Source organism: Athene cunicularia, assembly GCF_003259725.1.
Source record: "Athene cunicularia isolate RWA chromosome 5 unlocalized genomic scaffold, athCun1 chr5_part3, whole genome shotgun sequence".
Classification (NCBI taxonomy): domain Eukaryota; kingdom Metazoa; phylum Chordata; class Aves; order Strigiformes; family Strigidae; genus Athene; species Athene cunicularia.
In genome coordinates, this window is record NW_020799103.1 from 9580741 (window position 1) to 9604602 (window position 23862).

Genomic DNA, 23862 nt, shown 5'->3' on the forward strand with positions numbered 1-23862 from the left:
TCTAAAACTTGACTTCCAAGCTAAAAATTATAAAGAGGAGCTTTACTGATATTCTCATAATTTCTTTCCTGTATTCCACCTTTTTCCAAATAACCATGTTATCACTACTCAGCTTTTTTCTCCCTTTTTTTCCTGCTATTATTTGATACTCACACATCTCCTTTTTTCTTTCACACATCCTCTATTTCTTTTCTCGGCTATTCAATGCTCATCTCTCCTCATTCATAGTTTACCTTTCCCATAAAGATTAAAACACTTTCAGTGAAAATATTCTACTATAGGGCCACTCCTATCTTCTTCCTTCTGTTGGCTCTCTCAAAAACCAGTCATGTTCTTGGAGAGCTACTGTGACTCTACACAGGTAGACATTACACTTTCCATTAGCAGAAGCTGTCCTTGACCATAAACATAAACGAGGATCCTTCTTGGGGCCAAAGAGCTAAGTAGCAGGTCCAAAACTGGTAAGAGAGAGTTCCAGGAGAGGAGCTGGTTCTTGGGGATGCTGAAAGAGAAGAAAAGTTTGCAAGGCCCAGAGAGGCCTACATGGGATGACAGAATTAGGTATGATTTATTTCCTTTTCTGGATATAGGAACAGAGCCACAAATGTACTTAGTTGCCTCATAACCAAGGTAGATGCCCACAGGTCCTTGGAATCACCAAGAAACAAGCGTTTAGATAAAAATTAATATATATAAAAGTCAATAAAAGCAGGAGTACCCTAAATACACCTGCAGTCTGGACCTACTCCTCAGTGCCTGAGCTTCTTGGTCTTATTCAAAGCTGGTCTACATCTGAAAGTTGATCAGACAGCACAGCCACCACTCAGTTAATATATATATATATATATATATATATATATATACATGCATGTATGCATATAAATAATATATGCTATACAGACTCTTTGGACTGTATTCACACCAGGTATTACAGGTGTAAAATTTATCACCGAGTTATCTGCCTCCCTATGCAATCCATGAACAGCACTAGTTATAACACCTAAGTAGGTAGAGCAAGTAGCGTACATATGATCAGTAGTGATGGGGACACATCCCAGGCCATCTTGTTCTTTGCATACTTATTTTATCTGTTTTAGAATACCTCTTAAAGATACCCCCTGTCCTAACGTGTCCTGACTTCCTCCAGTTTGGTTTGTCCTATCCCATTTTCACCAATCCACAGAAACAAAAACACCAAGAAGGAGACTTTATGGTGGCCTTTCAGTACGGAAAGAGGGCTTATAAGAAAGATAGAGACTTTTTTACCAGGGCTTGTAGTGATAGGACAAGGGACAATGGTTTTAAACTGAAAGAGGGTAGATTTAGATTAGATATGAGGAAGAAATTCTTTAGGGTGGTGAGACACTGAAACAGGTTGCCCAGAGAAGTCCTGGATGCCCCATGCCTCAAAGTGTTCAAGGTCAGGTTCGATGGGGCTTTAAGCAAACTGATCCAGTGAAAGATGTCCCTGCCCACAGCAGGGGTTTGGCTGAGGTAATCTTTAAAGGTCTCTTACAACCCAAACCATTCTATGATTCTATGACTCTATGAATAATTTCCTTTCAAAATTTTTCCATAAGCAGTGAGCTGGCACCTCAATGAAGGAAACTGATCAAGCTGATTCAAGAGTTACTTCTCCCTAATCTAGAGGCCCAGTTCATCACTGGCTCTTATTCAGAGATTGAGAGCAGGAAAAATAGAAGTTCATGGTTAGGAACAAGAAAAAAAATGTATCTTTAATCCACTTTCCCACCCATTCTTACTGAAGTTATCTTTGCCCATCTCCCGAGTTTTTGTGCCAGAAGGCACACACACACACACTGTTGGTCTGTGCTGACTCTTTGCAGCCGCTGTCTGGTGAAGAGGTTCCTTTTGAGAGCTGTCAGTTTCTATCCGTGCAGATACGCTTCAAGCCAGTGCTCCCCAGAATCCTTCAGTGAACTGCAAGAACAGAAAGTAAAAAAATTGCTTATAGGGAGACAATATTCAACTTCATGGGAAGCAAACTGTAGTTTAGATGTAAAAAGAAGTAAATTGAAAAGCTGCACTAAAAACTGCATTGACATCTCATAGTAAAGTCTGACTACAGGGCATGAACTGAAAGGATTTAAGTAAGAGAAAATAATCTTTGAAACTTTGAAAATTTTTGAAATTTAAAAGTGCTTTTAGAAAAACCTAAATAAACTCTAGGTTTGCTCTCTCCATGAATATTGATTTGAAATGGTTGCCTATGTCCCCCACTTGTGTGCTATTACAGTGCAAAGCTATCTTCTTAATGGATACTTACTGCAAAATATCTACAAAGGCTGTTAGTAAAGTCTTGCTTTTATACTGAATGCCATGCTTATCACAAAGGGCTTTCACCAGAGGAGCTGCTTTCCAGTAGTTGTGTCGAGGCATTGTGGGGAAAAGGCTGCAGAATTGAATGAGAAATAGCTGTGGTAAGAATTTTCTTTCATCACCTTCTGTTCCTTCTGTTCCAAATATTTCCCTGCCCTCCTCCAGAAGGAGACCAAAGGGTCTCCTGAGACGGTTTCATGTGAGACTACATGGCCTTTCTCACTTTAAGTGACCCACATTATTCCCACTCTTCTTCCCATAATCATACTCACTGGTGCTCAATTTGGAAGTTCAAGTGCCCAGTGAACCAGTCATTGAACAAAGATTGGTTCACGTTGCATGTTGCATGGAGCTGGGAGGAAAAAAAAGACCAAAGAAATAGATGATTTAGCTTTTAATATTTTTCTGCAAGTCTGGTAATTGAACCCCAGAACAATTACCCACCCTCATCTAGCATAAAAGGCAAGTTAGACTCGGGGATTATAGCCATCATTGCCCTGAAGAATTAACAGTCTAGATTGAAACGGGTTGTTGGGATACAGGTTAATTTAGCTAGCTCTTCGCTCAGAAAGTAGAGCTTCTTCGCCCGCCTGCCCACAACCCCAGCTGTGACTTTTTTTTAAGAGGTTCTCCTCACATCTTTCATTGTGATAGAAAGAAAAGATGCTCAATAAAGAAACAAACAAAAAAAATCTTCTGGCCTCCTCAAACTAGTACAAGCGGAGTCAGATGCAAAATTATGAAGACAAACATTTGTGTACATGGGTTTCACCTCACCTAATTTAGACACCTCTAGTCTGAAATCTGCATCTGAGCTCAACACGTTAGAATCAATGGAGAAAACCAGAAAATTTTATGGTGCCATTTATCAGACCTGATTTAGATGTCTATTTTAGAGTAAGATGAATTGTTCTCTAGAAATGGCTCTTTCTCTCCAATGAATGTAGCAGGTGTTCAGATGTAGACATCCAGATTTGGTCAGGCTGGGTCTTTTTCCCTTAATATAAGGAAAAATCCTTAGAACCCACTGTGTGGGATTATCCTGCTGGAGGCAGTATAGATGTGAGTACACCTGCATTTACATATTCATTTTTATCAGACCTAAATTATGTCAGATTTGTTTCATCTGCACTAAACCTGTAACCCGTAAGGGTAAAATATAAAGGTATCCAGTCCACTTTGTGTCTCTTTGTTTGGCTTAATAAGGAGATTGACTGTTATACCATCAGTACTTTTTCATAATAGGAAGGGAAAAGTGTTGTGAAAAATATGTCAAAACCTTTCAGTGAAGAACAGGATTTGGTTTTTTAATCTAGATGTCCCATTTTTCCACTTAAAGTTTTAGATGGTTTGACTGCTACGGAAATGCATTTTTGTTTAATGAATGGCAAGGACAAACCTCATTAACACAGCATTAAAGCTAAGATAATAACAATGTTGTCTTTGTCCTGTAGCTTAGAACTGCAGTCCCATTCTTCCAGAGGAAAGGAGATTCTCACCTGAGTAGATACCCAGTCTTTGTTCTTATCATAATCAATGTCCATTGGAATGTGATTCATCTGTGACACCCAAATAAACCAGGTACTCTCTATGTACCTGGGCAGATAAACACAGAAACACTTATCATATCTCTAATCCCATCCAAATTTACCAGTAAAATACTTCTTTGAGTCTCATCTTAAGTAAAAGCACTTTTACATAATTCAGGATGTTCTATTCCACCCCTTTGCCTCCTAACGTCTAGATTTTCTTTTGAGAACCACTCCATTTGTAGCTGCAGATGTCCCTGAGCAGCCACCACCACCACCCTAAAGTTATACTGTTTCTTCTTGGCTATTTCTGAAAATAACTATAGTGAGCATGACTAGTTTTAATTTATTTCCACTGAAGCTCAATACTGTTTACAAACATTAGTCATGGGGACTCTGGGTATGCTGTGTGTTACCTGGACAGCCAGTAGTACACCATGAAGTTGTTAAATCCCATTAAAGGAATATACATGAGACAGACTCGGGTGTTGAAAGACACAACCAATAACAGGTCCTATAAAAGAACAAAACAAAACAAAACAACAATTCAAAATAAGCCTTTGTTGATGAACTCCCTCAACTCCCTCCACTACTTCCTCTCCTCTAACTGCAGCATTAAAAATGTTCTTATTTATTGATTTTGTATTTATGAAGAGTAAGCTCCACACCATCATTCTGCCTCTGCAAGTTGAGTGCATCCCTGGAATATTCCATTAGCATTCACTTTACCATCAGTAACTAAAGACAAGTTTAGGTTTCATCATTTTCTGTTAACTTTTATTCAGCTGCTAAGAGGCTAAAATACCTCTCCTAGAAAAAAATTCTCCCTGGACCCATTGAGTGCATTCCTGCTGCAGCAAGCCTGGAGTCAGCCCTTTCCATCTTAAGCCCCACAGTCCCCAAGGTGAAGGTTAATACAGCCACAGTATGGTGAAAATTTTTGAAAGCCTTCTGGACAATGCAAGTAGTGCTTACCAACCACTTTTTCCTCTTGATTGCAAAGTACAATGTAGAAAGCTGGAAGAACGGTATAAGTGCAAGTGGGGCCAATACTGAAGGGAAGAAGAGAGAGATGTTTATAACTTCCCTGCATCACAAATCTTACAGAATATCAGGGTGGGGGGGAACAGTTTCCCCCAAAGATTCTTCTTTCCAGTAGAAGAAAAATTGCTGCTTTCCATTTACACTAACTTGGATGTGTCCACATAATCTGCATCTCTTTTCATTTTAGCACCCTTCACTTATTCATTTCTTTCCCATCCCTTTCTTCCTCACACTTGATTCACCCCATTTAGTGCCTAACATCACATAATCCTGACAGAGACATACGGGCCAATTCCTCCCCACATGGATCTTCTTTAACATGAAGGAAACTTCCAGAAGCTGTGACTTCCATGAGAGTATCTTTGAAACCTTTATTCTGGGGAGGAGGTGCAGTCACAATTTTTAGGTGCAGTTACTACAGCACTGCAAGGAAGTGGGGATACTCACAGATGAAATACTTATGCTGATAATTGTAAGGCATGAACTTCTTCTTCTTTTTTCCAAGCTGAAAAATGAAAATAACGTTGTACTGGGCCAGCTGGAGACCTGAGATCCCTCATAAGGTATTTCTTATTCCTCTCTAATTCAACCCCCACTTCTTGAAAAGCAAGTACTGAAGTTCCAAAGCAATGGGGAGAAGCAGATTTCAGCTGAGCCTCTGTATCCAGACATCAGTGTTATGCCTATGTCAGAACAGAGCCGTTTTTTAAGAGAGTTCCAAAATTCATGGAAGGATACAAAAATGCTCAAAACTTGCAAAAATGCTCACAAGTCATTTGAATTTTATAGGGGAAGTTTCCAGTGATTGTAATGAAGTCCAACCTGACCAATTCCACATATTGACCATAGAGTACTGAGAATATCAGTGCTCAGGGAGGAACAGGTTATTAACATGAAAACTAAGACAGGAAACAATGGGTGATGAATGCAGGATGTGTTTGCTGCGAAAGCTACATCTAAATTACTGTATCAGATGAGGTAGGATGCAGGTATTCCAAATTTTTGAATAATAGAGGAGATAGTGGTCAGAAATTACATGACTGTAAAATAATTTCTTCAAGATCAAAGTAGTAAACACTCTATAAAACATCTGCCTTTTTGTTTTGGTGAATACTTTGCCTTCAAGTACATGAAACAGCAAAGAAATTAAATATTTACAAAAAGCACAGATAAGTAAATTTCTTCACAGTGTATTTTTTCACTATTTGCACAAAAGGATTCTTAACATCATCTGCAAATTATGATTCTTCAGAGGGCAAAATAATAAGGACATAAAGCAAACTATTTCCAGAGCTCCCCTATTGCTGAGAAAAAAACCCCTTGAACATCTCAAAGATATCTTCACTGGATCAAACCTGAAACAAAACAAATTAACTGGACCAAATGAAACACTGAAATCCATTTTGCTCATCCACAGTAAGCCTGACTCATTTCTGATGAAAAACAGGAAGACCTGAGAGCTTTCGCTTCCATCAAACCCGGTGTAGGAAAGCCAGCGCACTCTAGAAGCTCTTGAGAGCTCTTTCAGAAGATCGCTGACAAAATCCTTCCCAGCTGCAGCTAGCAGTTTCTACTAATAAGTATTTTGGATAAACTCTCTTTACAGGAGTCCTTCTGAGACAGCAGAACTGGGATACTTCACATACGTGGGAAAGCTGTAAGTGCTTACCAGCTAAAGGAGAGTGAGATGATATTTTAAGAGGCCGGTTGTCGAGTAAAGAGGCCATTTCATCACCTCATGAGTAAAGAGAATTGCCTGGGAAAGAAAAGGGACCTTGCCTATCCTGACGATATCAAAAATCATAAGGGTGCAGGGAGGGTCTGTTCATGGTTTTTATTTTTATGAAAGCTATAACATTTGTGATTAAGAAATAATTTACTACACTTGTGTTTTGTGCATAGCAGTTACACCGTTCCTGAAGGATTTAGGTGTCAAACAGCTCCTAGAGCCAAAAGAACCCAGAGGGAACATCTGACTCACTATCTACAAGATCACTAAGAATATCTAAGACTAATGTAAGTGGACTGACTCATTCTTTGGACTGCTTTCAAGGTGCTGACCCGGCCCTTCTAGCAACACAGAGAACTTAAGCACTGATTTTAAGACCTTGCTTCCCAGAAGCTGGTGCCGAAGCATCGTAATAACCAGTCAGCACATGAGACTCTTAAACCTTGGAACACCGTGGAAATTACCATGAGTTTATGCAGAAAGGCACAATCTGGGTTATGATTATACCTCACTATAGCTTTCTGTCTTTAAAATCTTTTATAGCAATATCTCTGCTTCTCCAGACATCCCCACGCTCACCTCCACGGAGAGTGTCTTTCCCAAGCTGAACAGGAGAGGGTGCATGTTGAGGTCAGGGTCTTTGCGGAAGCAGTTGGGTTTGGCATGGTGCTGGTTGTGCAGGTGATTCCACCAGCTGGCCGGTAAGCCCTGCAGGAAAAGTCGAAGACCAGGGATACAAGCTAGAACAATATCAACGATTACATCACTGTTTATCCACCTACTATTGATGGCTGCACTACGCCTCCTTCACAGGCGATATTGCCTGAAAGTAGGGACACTCCCATTTGTTGCTTAGTCCAGATGAGCCCCAGAGAATATTCCCACCGTAAGGCAATTACCTTCAGAACACTTATCACAACAATCTGCAGAAGTCGATTCCATTTAGGCTTCCTGAAGACAGAGCAGTGCCCCAGATCATGTTGGAACCAGCCCATCTGGATCTGGAAGACAAAAGGATCACTGAGGAAAAGAATCATAGTGGCATTGCATTATTTTGCCTCGGGAGTCTCTGAAGCTTCATAGTGTGAGTGCATCTTCCTTCTGGTTTGGGCAAGAAACACTACCTGCTGTCCTACGTGCGCAATGCTGAGAACTACCTCTCAGGCTACTGTTCACTAAAGCTGCTCAGTGTCAGCTACTGGTTTGATTGCAGCAGCTAAAGGGAAAGCAGCAAAGCATCATTATGATTAATTTGACTGTTACAGCATGGAAGTCTTTTGCTCCCATTGCAACCAGCTAAAAAGTGTAAGAATTTCCAAATCCGTAGCTTCATTGCATTTCATATTCCCATGGAAATACAAGAATTCTCTTTGAGGAAGATCTGTCTTAGCAGATATTAGGCAAATAGAACAGATTATTTTTAAAAAATTAGTTACTTTGCACTTGTTCCATGGATGTCTAAGCAAACCTAAGGTTTCAGCACTACAAAGAAAATCTTGCTTTCTTCCTCCCCTCACCCCCCAATTTCTCCCATCTAAAGGTCACAAAGTCCTATTCCCTCCTTCCCTACACTGACCCTGACATGTAACATGATTCAGTTTACTAATCTCCAGCAGAAAATTATTCTGGGCTAGTGAGTGTAATTGGCTAACAAAGGACTCAACAAACACCAACACCATCAGACAGCAAACAGAAAGAACGTGGAGCCAAAAGCAGAGCTGAGAATTAAATATTCCCTCTTTTGCTGGGGTAAGTGATTAGATCAGCTCATCCTGTTTTGTGAAGCTGGCAGCTCCACAACTCCCCACTGACCCTGGTGAACAGCTTGTCAGCAAAACGAGATTTGATGGAGGCAACAAAAATTGTGATGTAGAACGTGCTTGTTGTCTTCAGCCAGATAACAAGATCTAAGAAGAGTCAGTAAAGCAATGACTGGGACATGAACATTCCATTAATCCTCTCCACCTGGAAGAACAAAACATGTCTGCAGTGTTGAACAGCTGCCAGTGGTTTACCTGAGCCACGATGAAGAATGCCATGCCAACCATGAATGGCAGTAAGGATATCCCAAAGTACCAGACCATGAGCCAGGATGCAGCATCCAGTACCATGATGTGAAGGAAAATCAGGAAGAAAAAGGTGTAGTTTGGCCTCAGAAGTCCCATCTTCTCAACAGTGCAGCGCAGCTCACGAAAATCCTCTAAAAGTGATTTCTGTGGGTGAAGTGAGTGTTAATGCACTGACTACTTTGAAAATATAACATAGCAGACCCCGGAATCCCCAAAATAGCCATGGAAGTCAGAGGAGGTATTCTATCAGATGGGTCTCTGCATAAATGTGTACAAGATCAACAGATCTTGGTTTTGCTTTGAAAAACAAGTTTCTGACAGGCTCTGTTACTGACCCATGGCATTGGGGAGAACTGAGGAGAATTTGGGGCTCTGGGACTCATTCCTCACACCCAGGTGTGGATTTAGCAATTCTGGGACAGTGCATGTTTCCATGCATGACTACTGCCAGCTGCCTCCCCACCACCCAGCCTGTGGCACAGGGTCAGGCACGTTGCTTCAGAAATTATTTCTGCTAGTGCTCTATTTCCCTTCTCCTCCCATACTGAACGCCAAGCCATTGCCACAACTTGATTCTAGGATACTCACTTTTTTATTAGACTCAAAGCTGGGTTGATCTGGTGCCAACTCCCCAATCAGCAGAGATTTCAAGTATTTTTTCACCAGAGACTTATCGTTGTGAAATGCTACAAAGGCATCCTGAGAAACACATAAAGAAGAAGGTAAGAAAGGGTATGTGACTAAACACCAGATGCTGAGCCTCTCCTTTTCCCAGGTCTCTGACACAATACATAATCCAGTTTCCTTTGTCCATTTTTGTCCCTTTGGTTGCCATCAGCTGGAGCTTGGCCCAAGGAAGCTGGAGAAGTTTCAAGAAACTAATTTCATAAAAGTACCTGGGCGAGGCTGGTAATAAACATGAAAGCGTTTGATGAAAAACTCTTTGCAGGGGGTAATATGCCCTCTCTTCTGCTTATTTCAGCACAGTCCTTCTCTAGAAGGCTCCAGCCAGCAGCCCTGCCCTATGGATGGGACCCAGGAGCAGGAAAACACGTCAGTGAATGAGGTGTGTCTTTGCTATGCTTAGGATGACATTCTTAAAAACCTGTCTTTATTACACTGGGGCCATAGGAATTATGTGCTGAAGCTCCACGCACAGCAGGACTCACTGCATATCTCTTACAGTTCCTTGTAAGTTTTCAGATTGATTGATGTTTTGGGGAACTGGGTAACGTTAGTGACACAAATGGGTCTGTCCAAGAACCATCTGAACTACCAGTTCCAAAATCTAATATGAACTATGGAATAAAGGATGAACTCTAGATAAACCAAATGCCTCTTTAGCTTATGCCCTCAGTGACTTTTCCAGAAGAAAGGTAAAGAGGCTGACCATACTATTCTGTCTTCCAGAAAGAAGAGATTTAACAAAATCCTCAGTCTGAGCAGCCAGGTACCTGATGATTTTGACTCTGAAAAATCAATGTGGGTGATCATGACACAAAAAAATTCTGCACACATCTGGCCAGGATTAAGTCCCTGGAGGAGGACAGAGGACTTCCCTTGTGCAGCCTGACATTCCTCTGGAGTCTCTTGTTTAGAGACAGTCTATCTCTGAGTACTTGAGAAGCCAGAGCAAGGTGACTTTTTGGACAGATGAGCTTTCTAGAGATGTCTAGTGGCCCTTTGTCACAGTGACAAATGAGTAACTTTGTCCAGACCCACAGGACTGGGGAAATCTTTCCATTATGATTCTATGCCGCTCATCCTACAGGGTTTTTTATACATTTTTATGTAGCTCTCTCTTGCCAGGAATTCTAAAACTGAGTCAAGCTGTAAGTATCTATACTGCAGCTTGGAAACAGGAGACAGAATCCTTTTAAGAAGAATTTCCTTTCCATAACATCTGTATCACAGAGTCTTATCACAGAAATGCAAGCCTTTCAGTCCTGAAACGTGGCTTTTCTCCTCCCTGCTCTTAAGTGCTGATTATCATCTTCTGAGAGATTAGCATTAAGGACTATCATCTGCAACACACCTAACTGCCAACATATGGATCAGTGTAATGTTCTGCAATGAGTATTGTCTGTATTTACCAAGTAATCTACACAGAGGAATAAAATTCTCAGAATACATATATGTGATTACAAGCTCTAGAGGAAGATAATTCTCACCATATATATACAATTATGAGATCTACAGTAGCCAAGAGTACTTGGAAAAAAATTCTGGATCCTGTCTTTAGGCAAAGTCATGCACCAGATGATCTTTTGAGACACACCTTCCAGTCCTGCTTTTCTGTAAAAGTGTGTATTTCTCAGAATATATCAACACAGCAGCATTTTAAAAGCAAAAAGAATGATAAACGTTAGCAGAATAAAAATTGAGAGCAAGACAGAAGAATGTTGTAATGATGCAACATAAATCCACGGTGTCCCCACAATCTTGACTACTGCATGTAGTAATGGTCCTTCTGTCTTCAAAGGGATATAGTATAACGACATGTAGCAAAAAAAAAGATCGGCAGAGTTCTGGAACAGCTTTCATACTAGAAGACTCCTTTGGAAAAGAGGTAACAAGAGTTTAAAAAACCTGTAAGTTGCATTGGAGAAAATGATGGAAAATTTATTCACTGTTTTCATAACACAATAATGAAATTATCGGGCAGGAGGTTTAAAATGTACAAAAGTAATAATGAGGAGAACCAGATTGTAGTATTATCGTGATAACAAGTATAAAATCAAAGGTCATTCTTTAAACCCATTCATACCAGACAAACTCCCTGCAGTAGTTAAAAACCCTGGGTGTCTATAAAGTGTGATAACCTAAAGGCAAATCCTTACTCTGGTGGCTGCAGAAGCTGGGAGGACACAGAGCCTGGGGGCAAATCGTTCCATGCCCTCTGTATTCCTTGACTCCTTCTGTAAAAGCCCAATAATAGGAACTGGCGGAGATGCACGGGGCTGGGGGAACTCTGGGTTGGCTTGGTCTGGTGGGCAGGATTAGTCTCCCTTCTTGGATTAGCCCTTGGTAGGTGCTGCATAACGGGCACAGAACCCCCTCTTTAGATCAGGGCTGTAAATGTCAGCAGTGAGCTAGAGAAAAAAACCCAACTATTCTCAGAAGCCTTCTTTTTCTTCATTTAAGAACACAAGGTATTCCTCTGCCTCAGTTTCAAGTACGGTGAAAGGAAGGAATCAGTAAAAGATAACTGATCTGATCCATTTCGGGCCATGAGTTAGGAAGTGCTATCCCATTTTACAAGCCAAAACCTGAAGAACTAGGCAGAGCTGCTTCCTTGAAGTCAAAAAGTCTTGTCATGACAAGAATTAAATCTGGGTCTGCCACATCAAAAGTTTATGCCCTAATCCTGGTCATGTTTCTAATGTGCTTATTTCTGACTATTCAGAAATTCAGTATCTACTTTCAGCAAATAGTCTCTGAGATCGACTTAGAATTTATTATTTCTGTCAACAAGCAAGAAACTATTTTAGAGAAATCCTCTAAATCAAAGAATTTTGCAGGAATCTCTGGAAAATCTATTTTCAGATAGCGATTATTTGTAGAATTTTTCCTTATTTTCTGCAGCCAAATGTCATTCTGCTGCTTTCTCAGTCATTTTTCCTGTATTTTATTTCTTTTCCTCCCTCCTTTGAAATAGCTTTTTTTTCCTCAACTCTCTTTTCCACTTGCCTGTATAAAACAGTGTCACTTCTTTGAGTACCCCCTTCTGTTGCTTCACTGTACCCAAAATTACTTTATGTTTGGATATTACCTCCTCCTTATCTATCTTATCAATTTATCTACCCATGCTCTATCTTTGATTATCACTTGCTTATCACCGGTCACATCCATGTGACACTGAAAGAGCAGCCTTTAAAGTAAAAATGCACGCTGAGGATACTGCCTCCTACCCTCTTCCTTTTCTCACTGCCACAACAGAGACACTTTTCAAGCATCTGGAAGGCAGCTTGCCTGACCCTGCCTGGATATTCCTTCGGTTACAACAGGGTGTAGTAAACCTAAAGAGAGCTTTACAGTTTGCATATAGCAGGTAACTGACCTTGAAGGTATCCAGAAGGGTATTTTTACAGATGGCCCAGACATGTCCACTACATGGTCTGACCAAGCACAGAGCCAACCACCATGAGCACTCTCCACTGGAGTCCCACCACATCATCCTGCTCTGACAACGGAACCACTTTCCTCCACTGTCCTCCTAGAGCTTACCGTAGCATCTTGCCCAGCATAGTGGCTAATAACCCGGCTGCCTCCAGGGTGTTGTCTGGAAAACTTGCTGACATCATAAACCTTCCTGTCAATCACCAGCCACTGCTCCTGACCTTGACCGTGGCCATTGTGGATTTTGATCTCTTCCCAAGTGAGAAGCTGTAGAAAGGCTGAAACAGGCTGTGTCTCCTTTTCAGCGGAGCCAGTCTGTGGAGGCATCTGTACTGGGAGATGCTCAGTCAGCGCTGAGGTTCGCTAGTCTAAGCTTTGCAGCATCCAAGCAGAGGGTGAACCATCTCAGACTGCCTTATACAGTCACACTCCAAGCCACTCCCTGTGCTTGTAGGGCTGGTTGGCTCCCCTTGCCCAAACACACCCTTCCACAGCTCCCTCCTTTCCCACTTTCACACCAGACATGTTGACACACCCTTGAATAAAAGCCCTGTTCCTTCTTGTCCTTTTTTGAATTGCCTTTGGAGGGTCTGATTAACCCTGAGTGCTGTAGACTACTGAATACAAACATGCATGAATAGAAAACCGTAGGAAGCTTATCTGTTATTCAGTTAAACGAGATGGCAAAATGACAGAAAGGACTACTAGGTGAGCACCCTCATAGAGCATTAGGAATTGGATAAAGTAAGCTGCTAACTTGCTTCCATCCTGCTGAGTCAACATGGGCATTAGGAGGAAGAGAAATCTGAGGAAGGCTGTGGGCAGCTCTTCCACAGCAAACATTCAATGACCTTCTTAGACAACTGAAGCACTTTCAGCATCCTGTAATCCTTTAATCAGTCATTAATATCAGGAAATCCTGCACTTACCATACAGTGGGGCTTCATAAAGTCACACAGTGCCAAAATGTAAAGCTATAAACGAGCCTGTCTGGAGAGCCAAAAGCTGCTATTAAATATGTTTGCTAACATCTCTCATTCAACTGTAATTCCTGCCTTCAAGGCATGGAGCCAGCTTGTACGCTAGCACAGTGAAACCAGCAGAAGGCTCTGAGGTCTGCAATCTCTCCACAAGGTATCTCTTAACGGTCTCATCACTACCCAAAAACTTCAGGTTGTCCTTGGTCTTTGAAATTTTGCATGTTGACCCTGGCACGTTAAGTTCATGTGTCTTTCTTAACTAAAAGCATTGCTGATCAAAATACCACCAGACCAAAGAAAGAACACATTACGAAAACATTATTTATCTCCGGTTAACTCAGCTTGCACATTAACAATACTTTGTATACAGTTGTTTTCAGAGTTTTCTGTGTATACTCCAGTCATTCAGTCATCTCATTGTTCAAGCAAAATTCATTCATAAGTCACCAACAGACATTAAAAGATTTTGGGGTTAATAATAATAATAAAAATAACAACAACTGTTAACACCGTATTTGGCTGTAGATTAGGAGTTTCTAAAACTATGTTTAATGGCATTGTTTACATAGTTAACCTTACTTAAATATTAGTCTTGTAGAGCCAAAGTCTAAGTATCTCTGATGTTCAGAGAGGATCTGCTGTGCAGTAAAAGGGTAGTTCTCAACTATAATAAATAGCAAAGAGAAGGCAATGCTGGTTTCCTATGAAGTCACATCAGTTTTGCAGGCAACCCGCAGAAAACTAAGCCCACATATATGAAATATTGCTCCACTTGAGATTTAGGATTCTCTTAATTTTGTTTGGTTTTTTAAATCCAAAATTACTAGCCTTGTATGTTCTTGTTAGGTATAGTCTGTATACATGTACAGTCTGTTCTTATTAGGTTCCCATCCTACCCCTTTATAATGCAATACTGAGTTAAATCCTGCAGCATGAGTCTTCCACCTTACCCAAACATTTTATTTATATTTATAAATTTGTTATGTTTATAACTACAAATACAGCAATGTCCAGTCCTTGCCTGAAACCTAACAAGTTCTAGGTCTCAATTATCTCTTGTGACAGTGAGTTTCACAGACAGTTCACATATTGTGATTTAAAGAAAAGTGATTGCTTGTGATGAGCTCCTAATTCTGAGATGGACTGAAAAAAAGTGGAAGACTTCAGGAAGGATAATAAAGCCAAACTAATATTCTCGATCAAGGTACCTCAGCAGGGTGAGGTGAAATTATGTCTGCATTCTGTCTCCCAAGCAGCCGGCATGCAGGAAGCCCAGGCAAGAGCTGATCAAAGCCGAGATGATATGATAGACCTCTGCATCAGGAGAAAGGTACCATTTAAATTATACAGAATAACTTTATTTTGAAGAGTTTGTCCTTCAGGGACTCTGGAATAGAGTATTTGTGATATAAGTGGTCATGAAGCTTCGCAGCTTACAATTATCCTTCTTAGCAAACTCTGTTCAAGTCTCAGAACAAATGGCAAACGTGAAGTCTTGGATTTTGTCTTCCTTGTGTTTACCAGTGAATTAACAGCAGCCCAAAACCAGTTGCATAGAGGCAGCTGAAATCCCACATAGCAGACACACCTGCCTTACCCTCAGCCCTGCGTGGAGTGGGCAGTATTCCTGGCTGACACAGAACTGTTAATTATGCAATTCTAATTCTTTAAACCATGAGCATCTTGCAAATTAATCAGTCAAGCCCAAAACAGCTGTTTAAAAGTTCCTGACATGTGGCAATGGTTGAACCACCCTAGGTGAAAGAGAAATGTGACTACTGGTATTCATTAGAAGGCAGTGATAAAAGAATGGGAGGAATAATTTCTACTGTGCTGTCACATTGTATTTTGTAACCTTTTATCTCGCTCTAAATAAAAGTTAATGTTGTCCATGCTAATGACGTGTTCATGTTCTAGCATGAAATATAAATCATGTTCAGTACTTGAGGTGGTAGTAATAAAACATAGAGTGGTTGTTGCAAATGTCTGCATATGTGGGGGGTTTTATATACATGCAAAAAACCCCTCAACGATCCCAAGGGTCTTTTCCAACCTGAATGAAAATTTCAAGTTGCTCCATAGCTGGCTGAAAGTACAAAAAACTTTCCCATCGCCTTATATTCAGACTTGTAAATGTAGCAGCTACCCAAAAAGGAGTAGATAAAAATGTGGGGTTAGATTCTGGTCTACAAGAAGCTGGAGAATATAAAGCCAGGAACATACTGGAGTGAAAAAATACGGGATGCCTCTGCCTGTACACACACAGCAATCATGACTTTCACTGTCAGTATGCGCTGTGGGTGCCAGTACCCACCAAAACACAGTTGTGACTTAGACAAATAAAATTTGGGAATTCTAAGATAAGTGTCCTCCATATTAACAGTGAGCATAGTGTTTCATGTCTGACTTCATTCAGCATCAGATCCCATCCAGAGGGTCCTGTGATGCCCATCATTACATTACATTAAAAAAGCCTCAACAAGTCCTTTTGCAAGTTGAAAGCAGAAGCTGTCTCTGTCTCTATTATCCAGGTCACCAAACACATTTCAAAGTTGCATGGAACAGCCCAGACAGATAGTGAAAGCCATAGTCATGCTCACCCAGAGAAACTATTGAGAAATCCGTTAAGGCGAACGTACACCGTGCTCAGTGTTCTGCAACAACTACCCACACACCTGCCCAAACCCCGTCGTACGCGTCTGGGAGCTCTTACACTTGCACAGAGCTATTCTACATCGCTGCTTTTGTGACTAAGAGTCTCCTTGCACAGGCACTTGACACAGTTTTCCAGAGTTCCAGAAAGCCAGTACGTGACTGCTGAACTGGTAGTTATTGCAGCAACATTTTTATCCTGTATCACGTAAATGTTTGCAGTTTACGCTTAATCCATTGCACATAAACTGGCACGGCACAGAGTAATCCAGAAAAAAAAAAACAAAAACAAACTAGTACCAAGAACACACTGAAGCATCTTGCTTCTAAGAAAATCTCTTTTTCCAGAGAAATCCTCTGAGTAATTTTGTCATACAGGATGCCATCTATGCTTCTTTCAACCAGCTTTTCTACAGAAACTCAATTTTTCATGGAGCCCGTCACACGTACTGTGAGAACACCTACCAGGGGAGGCTCCTGGGCAAGACTGGATGAAGAACATCTACTTTAAGAGCTGTACAGTCTGTTAAAAAGCCCCTCTCTCCAGCTCATGGGTAGCATTATATATTGTTACACAGAAGAAAAAATACACAGCATGATTTGAGGTAGCATTGTTAAATGCCTGTAACAAACTCATTTTGTTTTCCCGCTGTCATATATTCGGAGCTTTTTTTTTTTTCAGACTAGTCAGCATTTCTGCAGCATTTTCTGTGTTCAGTGAGGAGCACCCACTGATCACCGACACACCTCTGAATGCTTTGGCTATCTGAAATTGTGCATCCACAAAAGAAAAACTGCAGAAGATGACCATGCTTGAAAGTTGTTTTAATAAATGACTTGTCCAACACCAATTAGGAACTACGTGACATAAAGAAGGAATAAACCACCCATGGTGGTTCCACAGACCACGCACAGAGCTTCCTTCTGTCCTTCCTGTGGGTCTTGGGTCACCTTCTGAGTCCTGCAACAACTTGCCTCCTGCACTGTTTGACCATAATTCGATTCTCTGGCCTTCACCATCTGCCTCCAACACCGTCCTTCCTCAGACACATATTGCAGTGCATATTCTTAGCAGGACAACATACACATTTTCACTCAGAGATGTGCATCAACCTTAAACTTCGATATCCTACCCTCTCCACAAGGTCAGTCATATTTTCCATTTATATGAACAAGCTTTAGCTACTTGCTTTAATTTCTTTTGCAAATTTTAATATTCTTTAGCAATTCCTACTTGCACTTTCATGACCTTTTCCCTATTCTTTGCATTCCCAATCTACCTCACAGGTAGTTCCTTATCAATCCGAAATGCTCTCCTGAGTTTGTTTCTCCCCCCCTTGCTAGGGACATAAGTCCCTAAGTTTTTATACTCCAAGACATCTCCACGCTCATGTCAGAGGTCCTTACTCTAGCTGACTGTAATGATTAGTTTAATTCATTTTTCAAACTTTGCTCTTAAATAAAAGCAGCCACGGCTCCAGTCCAGCGTAGCTAAGCTGGGGCACATAGCTCTGATGTAGGTGCACATATACTCCTACCTGCCAGTTATCTCTGGTGACAGATCATAACTTTTAGCCACAAGCTACTCAACAACTTCAGTCAAAAATTGGAATGTCTAGATCCATTTCTAGACATTCCATGGTACATAACAAACGTACCATGGAAAAAGGACAGAGGTCTAGCATGTTCAGGACCCAGGGACCCTAGACTGCAGCAACACATTACTGCTTGGTATTTTTCTGATGCCTTTGTTTTGTTTTTAAATTTTTTTGGTAAGAACTATCATCATCCAATGAGGGCAATCAGCTGCACCTCTCTGAAAACAAGGAAAGCATGAAGAAATGCTTTCAGGTGCAGGTGAGCAGTGTATTTATATGTCTAAGAGGGCTGACATATAGCTCAGCACAGGTCAAGGGCTGCCTGCAAGAAGACTCCAGCTGCAGTTTGGTTCTAAGAACAAGAGCACAGGCCCTTCTTTGTTAAAAATACAAGAATACTTAAGGAATTGCCAATGTAGAGTGCTTTCATCTGATTCTTGCATGGCCTCGCGGGTCTCCAGCATCAAGCTAGTCTTGATAGTGGCTCACTTCAAGAGACAAAGGATACTCCAGATCCGTACGTGAACATCTGGTTGATAAAGGAAAATGGTCAAGCAGCAGAAAAATGTTCAACCATCAGGCAAATACCTACAATCGTTGTAAGTAACCTTGTAACTCTCCAGTTTGTAGTTAATGCATTGAAGTTGCACGCCATTCCTGTCCTGTTTCTAGAGCTCTTTGTGTTTGTTCCTGAGTTCTTGTTGACTATAGCTCTTTGTTGAGACAGTTTTTAGGCAATGTCAATTTGATTACAGTTCTGGACATGTCTCCAAAAGCTATGGTGAAATTCTCTTTAAATTTTGAAAACCATACGGCATCCTACCTCTGTGTGATGCTTCCTCCTAGACTGGGCATCAGGACCTTTCATATCTGGGCAATCAAATGTGTTATTGGACGTTACTGCATAGTTTCTCTATGCAATCTAGTGACCATACTGCAGACCATCAGCTGCTCCCTTCTGCAGGTGCAGGGTCTGTCCAATGTAACCTATTTCCACTTTCTCCATCCAGGTTTCCCATAAGGTATGTAGTCTCCTAGGGTAGCATGCCACATTCAGTAAACATAACTGTGCAGATCTCTTCATCCCTGAAGAAATTAAGGCTTCATCGCTACCCTAAAATTTGAAGCAGTGTGGAGTAGGTGTACGGCTTTTTAGATTCATATATAGGACTTGTAGATCTGTCTTATGACAAGGAGTTCAGCGGCTATCCATTTTAATCAAGAAGCCATCATGCTAGATCCCATTTTAACTCTGAGATTAGAACATCCATCTGTCAGGTAGTCAGCTTCCCAAGTTTGGTTAATTCTACAGCAAATGGTCTGAACCAGCATGAGTCTTATTCATGCTTCAAAAGCATGAGTAAGAATTTTACCCCTCACTAAAATAGTCTTTGAAGACCAATGCACTGCCAAGGCAATCCTTTCCCATATTACAGGGAGCCCCAACTCCTTCTGCTCCTAGGCCAGACATCACCCTGGTTCTCTCTGACAAGTTCTTCACTGACAGGTACAACAGGCCGGAGTACACCATGGCTTCAGTTCCTTCCATACAAAAATCTTGAGCAAACTAAGACAGAAGAGAAACCTGATGAGTCCTGTTGCTCTGATATGAATTCAACAATTTTGCAAATTTTCTATTTTCAGAAAAAATATTCCACATGTTCTGCCTCTAGTCTTGCATCTGATGACGCAACTTTTAGGAATCTAGCATAGTCTATCCTGCCTTGACACGTTCTGCCTCACAGCAATTACGGGTGGTGGCTATTTTAGTTAAAGTAATGTTGTTCTCTCAGAAGCAAAGTTTTCTTCAAGAATCAGAATTTTTCTATAAGACATAGACCATAACATGAACCAGCTAGTCAGAGTATATGTTCTGGAATCTGAATTAGACTCCAGCAGGCTTTTCCCCCTAATTTATTCCTGTTTCAGTAACTTTGGAATATTTGCTCAAGACAGAAATATTTGCAACTTTCCAGTTTCAAATGAAGTCACATGTTTCTGACCTGCCTCTTGGATGAGGGGAGAATAAAATAAAGAGAACCTCAGAATGACCAAGACAATGACCAGACAAACCCGAGCTCATTGGCAGCATCTTAATTTCCCTTTTCTTTTACCAGGGCAACATCCAGCATTTATTGCTTCATGTTGTTCCTTTTTCACAACTGATTGTGAGATGAACCTGGACAGGTATTCAAACTCACTTTTTATGACATCTGCACCTTTTCTTGCTGGAAGAAGTTATCATTCTATCTGGCTAGGTATCTAAATGATGGTTTTAGTAGCACTCATGATCATCCCAAAAGGTCTATTATGCAGGAGATGAACCAATTATGATAATACTGCCCACAGGACTACCCTGATCTCCTGAGTCAAAGCAAACAACAGCTACTGTTTACAAGGAACCATCTGATAGAAAATTAAGTTATTCTTGAATTTTCATATTTCCCTTAGTGGACAATCTATCACTGCTCCTGCTATATTGAACACTGGGCTAATTAAGCTTGATACTAAGAATTTGCATGTTCTGTATAGCTTGAACTGGTGTTAATTCACATTTCAGCTACTCTTTCTTTATCACCAACATATTGAAGTACTCTCTGCTATAAAATTTCTCATCTGATCCTCTAACTCTACAAAACTGCTACTTCTCACAGAAGCAAACTATTTTGCCTAAAGGACACCATCATAAATAGTCTTTCATATAAGCACTCATCGGTGCGTTAATTTTTATTGAGGTTTCAAAACTTTGTAGAAATTCCTCATCGCTTTCTGAACACTTAATATTAGTCCATGTAGCAGATGTAAATCACACAGAAACCACACTCTTGCCAATGAACTCTCTTCCAGTGTAACGTAATCCTCTTTCTTTCCCCACCCATGAGTAGTATTGCATTAATACATTAGTCTTCTACACCTGACCTGTTAAGAAATCTTTTCATATTCCTTCTAAAAGAAATCTTGAGAAGCAATAAATCCTGTTTCTGAGTGGCTCAGCTGCATCCATTATTTATCCTGTACGGACCTACAATCATCTTCAGTTCTCCTTCTTTTCCAAAGATGGAGATCAGGAATTCAGAATAATGGAAGCAAACAGATGCATGGGTTGGGCAAGGATTGCAAATCCAGAGTGGGTGTTGGAAAGGGAAAAACTGCAGCATTTTCCTCTTCCAGTTGCCCCATCACCCTTAACTATTTTAACATCACACTGACATTTTTATAATTCCAGCTGCTCCATTGCTGAAAATGTTCTTCCCTGATTTTAAAAAAGTAATTTATTCTGGGCTGAATTCACCTCTTCGTCCAACGATACACCACTTAACTGGATAATCTTCAAAGCCTTATGACCCTCAGACTGCAGTTTTTAAGACCGCATGCAAGTGCCTGATGAATCTGTTCTCCTTCGAATGTCTTTGGGGACTATATCCTCTCCCAACATCCAAATCCCATGGAGAAGCTGAAGACTAACAGCCTTCACCTTGGGTGTAAATGCTCTGCCTTCATCCCTAAATAAGCTTTGCTACAGTGCCAGGGGTTTTTAACAATTATCCTATTCATTAAATCTCTCCTTATACCATGTAATTCAAATACTTAATTGCCTAACCTTCCACAACTATGGCAGAAAAAGAGCACGTAAGTACAGGCTGTGTGAATGCCACACATAAAACTTCATCTTAGTGGCCACTTGGCTTTGAACAACTACAGACAGAAGATGATTCATGAGTCTCCACTATCTCATGATCTCATCGACTAGAGAGATCTTCAGAGAGAATGAATTTTTCTCTATTACATCTATACTAGATATTTAGCATACCTTTCATTTCCTAGTGCTTAGGCTGAACTAAAATAAAGACCCAAAAGCAAAAGGCCCCACAAGCTACTCCTGCTTACATGCAAAGGTTATTTTAATGCAGTCTTACCTATTACAGAGGGTGAGATGGGGATATAACGCTTTGGTTAGTGAGTTCTAGGTGTTCCATCTCTCACAGTTGCTTTCAGCTGATTTAATCTTTATTTCCTTTAAGTGAAAAGTAGGATAACAGCAAGAGCAGAGCCTTCAAACACGCATGCTGCAGTTCCCAGTGAGACTGGATGTCCTCCTTCCCTTCTAATGTCTAACTGCCATCATGTGGCTATTTCACAACGTTCAGGTTCCATGTGTTAAGGCTGAACTGTGAAGCCAGAGGACTTCCACTAAATGGCAAACTTGGGGCTGGTGGTGTTAGTCCAGAAAGGTATATCCCAGTGCATGGTCAGAGAACCTGAAAGGGGTTTTCAACTTGCATTTGAATATTGTTGTAAAATGAGACGTTGTCATACAGCTTATTTCTCCTCCTGAGCTATTCTCACCTGGAGAACTTCTAGCAAACGAAACAAATGCGGATCTGCTGGTGATTCAGGTCCCCTTTTGCTCTTACCCTTTAGGACTGTGATTCAGTTCATATTATTTTTCCTTGTTAGTCAGGCAATTGGTTTATTGTACTGTGGATGTTTCCTCTTTACTGTGGCAAACACAACAAAGGTCTCCAGAGTCTCAGGCAGTAAGGTGGAACTTAGATACACTATTCTCTTCAAAACTATTAAGTTCTAGATCATCCTAGCCCTGGGGGGTAGATTGAATTTTCAAAGTTAAACATCCGGATATTTAGTTTTCTGACTCTGGGCATTAAAAAAAAAAAAAAAAAAAAAAGGTACTTGCTGGGTAACACCAAGCACTTCAACACTGCTGAACATTTATGGCCCATTTGACCTTTTAGCAGCGTTTCTTCTACTTACCTCACTCGTCACAATCCCTCTGGTACTTTCAAAGCTTCATGAACTGAAATGAAGTTTAGATGTCTTCAAAACATGTTGGAAGTACCTGCACTTTAGTAAAGGATCTCTGTGGCTAGAGCACCAGCATCCAGCAACCAGTGAAGCTTAGGCTCAGCTCCCTCTTTTATCAGAGATCATTGAAAACCTGTCCTAACAAAAGAGGAAGAGTACCTTCCTTGCCTGTTGAACCTATTCTACTTGCATGTCCAAATTAAAGGTTGACTGGGCCACAGAAAGAGATCAGGAGTGAACTTTATTCTCAAACCTGGCAATTAGGGCCAAAATGTGAGATGGAAGCATTCTTGCTACCACAAGACTCTGTGGTTTTACCTGATGGACATAATTCAGAGTTGTGAAGTTTGAGTTAGGGAGATGAAAGGCCTCTAGAGGATTTTTGAAGACTTCCTTGTCTTCAGTCTTTTTTTTACCATCTAGTTTAGGCAGCTCCCCACTTTTCCAGCTTTCTTTGTAGGCATGAAGAGCCTAGCCTGGGGGATTCCATTACGGAGCTGAGATGTTAAACAGCTCTCCTGACTAGCACAAGTCTTCTGTCCCTTTGTGGCTTAGGGTCAACACTCCAAGGTTAGAGGGAACTTCTGGCAGTGCCACTGAAGTTTCATCTGAGAGCTGATAACCTGCTGAATTTAAGTCCTTACAGAACAGCTCCTGATTCCATAAAACGTGCAGACCTTGCTACATATGAAGAAATGCAACTTCCAGAAGTCGGGGGAGTTAATTTTTTCCTTTTCTCCTCATTCTGGGTGAAGAACTGCTGTATGGTTTTGTTTTGGTAGGATTCATTATGGTTTAATTGCTTATACTGCATACTTCACACAAGTGAAAAAAGGACAGAGCTGATTCCCTTCCTCCGAAATAGAAATGCGGAGGTTTATGACAGTTCTCTCTCCACAGCTGGGGAAAGGCATTTGTTCCACATTTTAGCGAGTGTAGACTCTTGTGCAGACATATTTTACGCTGATGACAGCAACA

The 23862-nt window shown here is 40.8% G+C and overlaps 1 protein-coding gene across 2 annotated transcripts; it reads right to left on the bottom strand.

Moving 5' to 3' along the window:
• Window positions 1–799: 799 nt before the first annotated feature.
• On the bottom strand, window positions 800–13949 carry LOC113481341 (fatty acid desaturase 1-like). Of its 2 annotated transcripts, none has more exons than XM_026850884.1 (12): window positions 12939–13949; window positions 9300–9410; window positions 8658–8855; window positions 7542–7643; window positions 7222–7350; window positions 5361–5418; window positions 4845–4921; window positions 4286–4383; window positions 3840–3936; window positions 2613–2692; window positions 2288–2413; window positions 800–1941 (listed from the first exon to the last, which is right to left on the bottom strand). In XM_026850884.1, the coding sequence occupies exons 1-12, from the start codon at window positions 13155–13157 to the stop codon at window positions 1890–1892; spliced, it is 1347 nt and encodes a 448-aa protein (XP_026706685.1). In that variant the 5' UTR covers window positions 13158–13949; the 3' UTR covers window positions 800–1889. The 2 variants fall into 2 exon arrangements, with proteins under 2 accessions (XP_026706685.1, XP_026706684.1); XM_026850883.1 differs by lacking the exon at window positions 12939–13949 and adding an exon at window positions 10883–10912.
• Window positions 13950–23862: the final 9913 nt, after the last annotated feature.

Excerpts from the sequence above, each read along its gene's own strand:
- LOC113481341 (XM_026850884.1), bottom strand. The coding sequence starts at position 13,157 with ATGCCTCCACAGACTGGCTCCGCTGAAAAGGAGACACAGCCTGTTTCA. Across the intron at positions 4,922-5,360 it reads TCAGCATAAGTATTTCATCT|TATTGGCCCCACTTGCACTT; the intron begins GTGAGTATCCCC and ends TCTTCCCTTCAG. Across the intron at positions 2,414-2,612 it reads AACTTCCAAATTGAGCACCA|CCTTTTCCCCACAATGCCTC; the intron begins GTGAGTATGATT and ends TCAATTCTGCAG.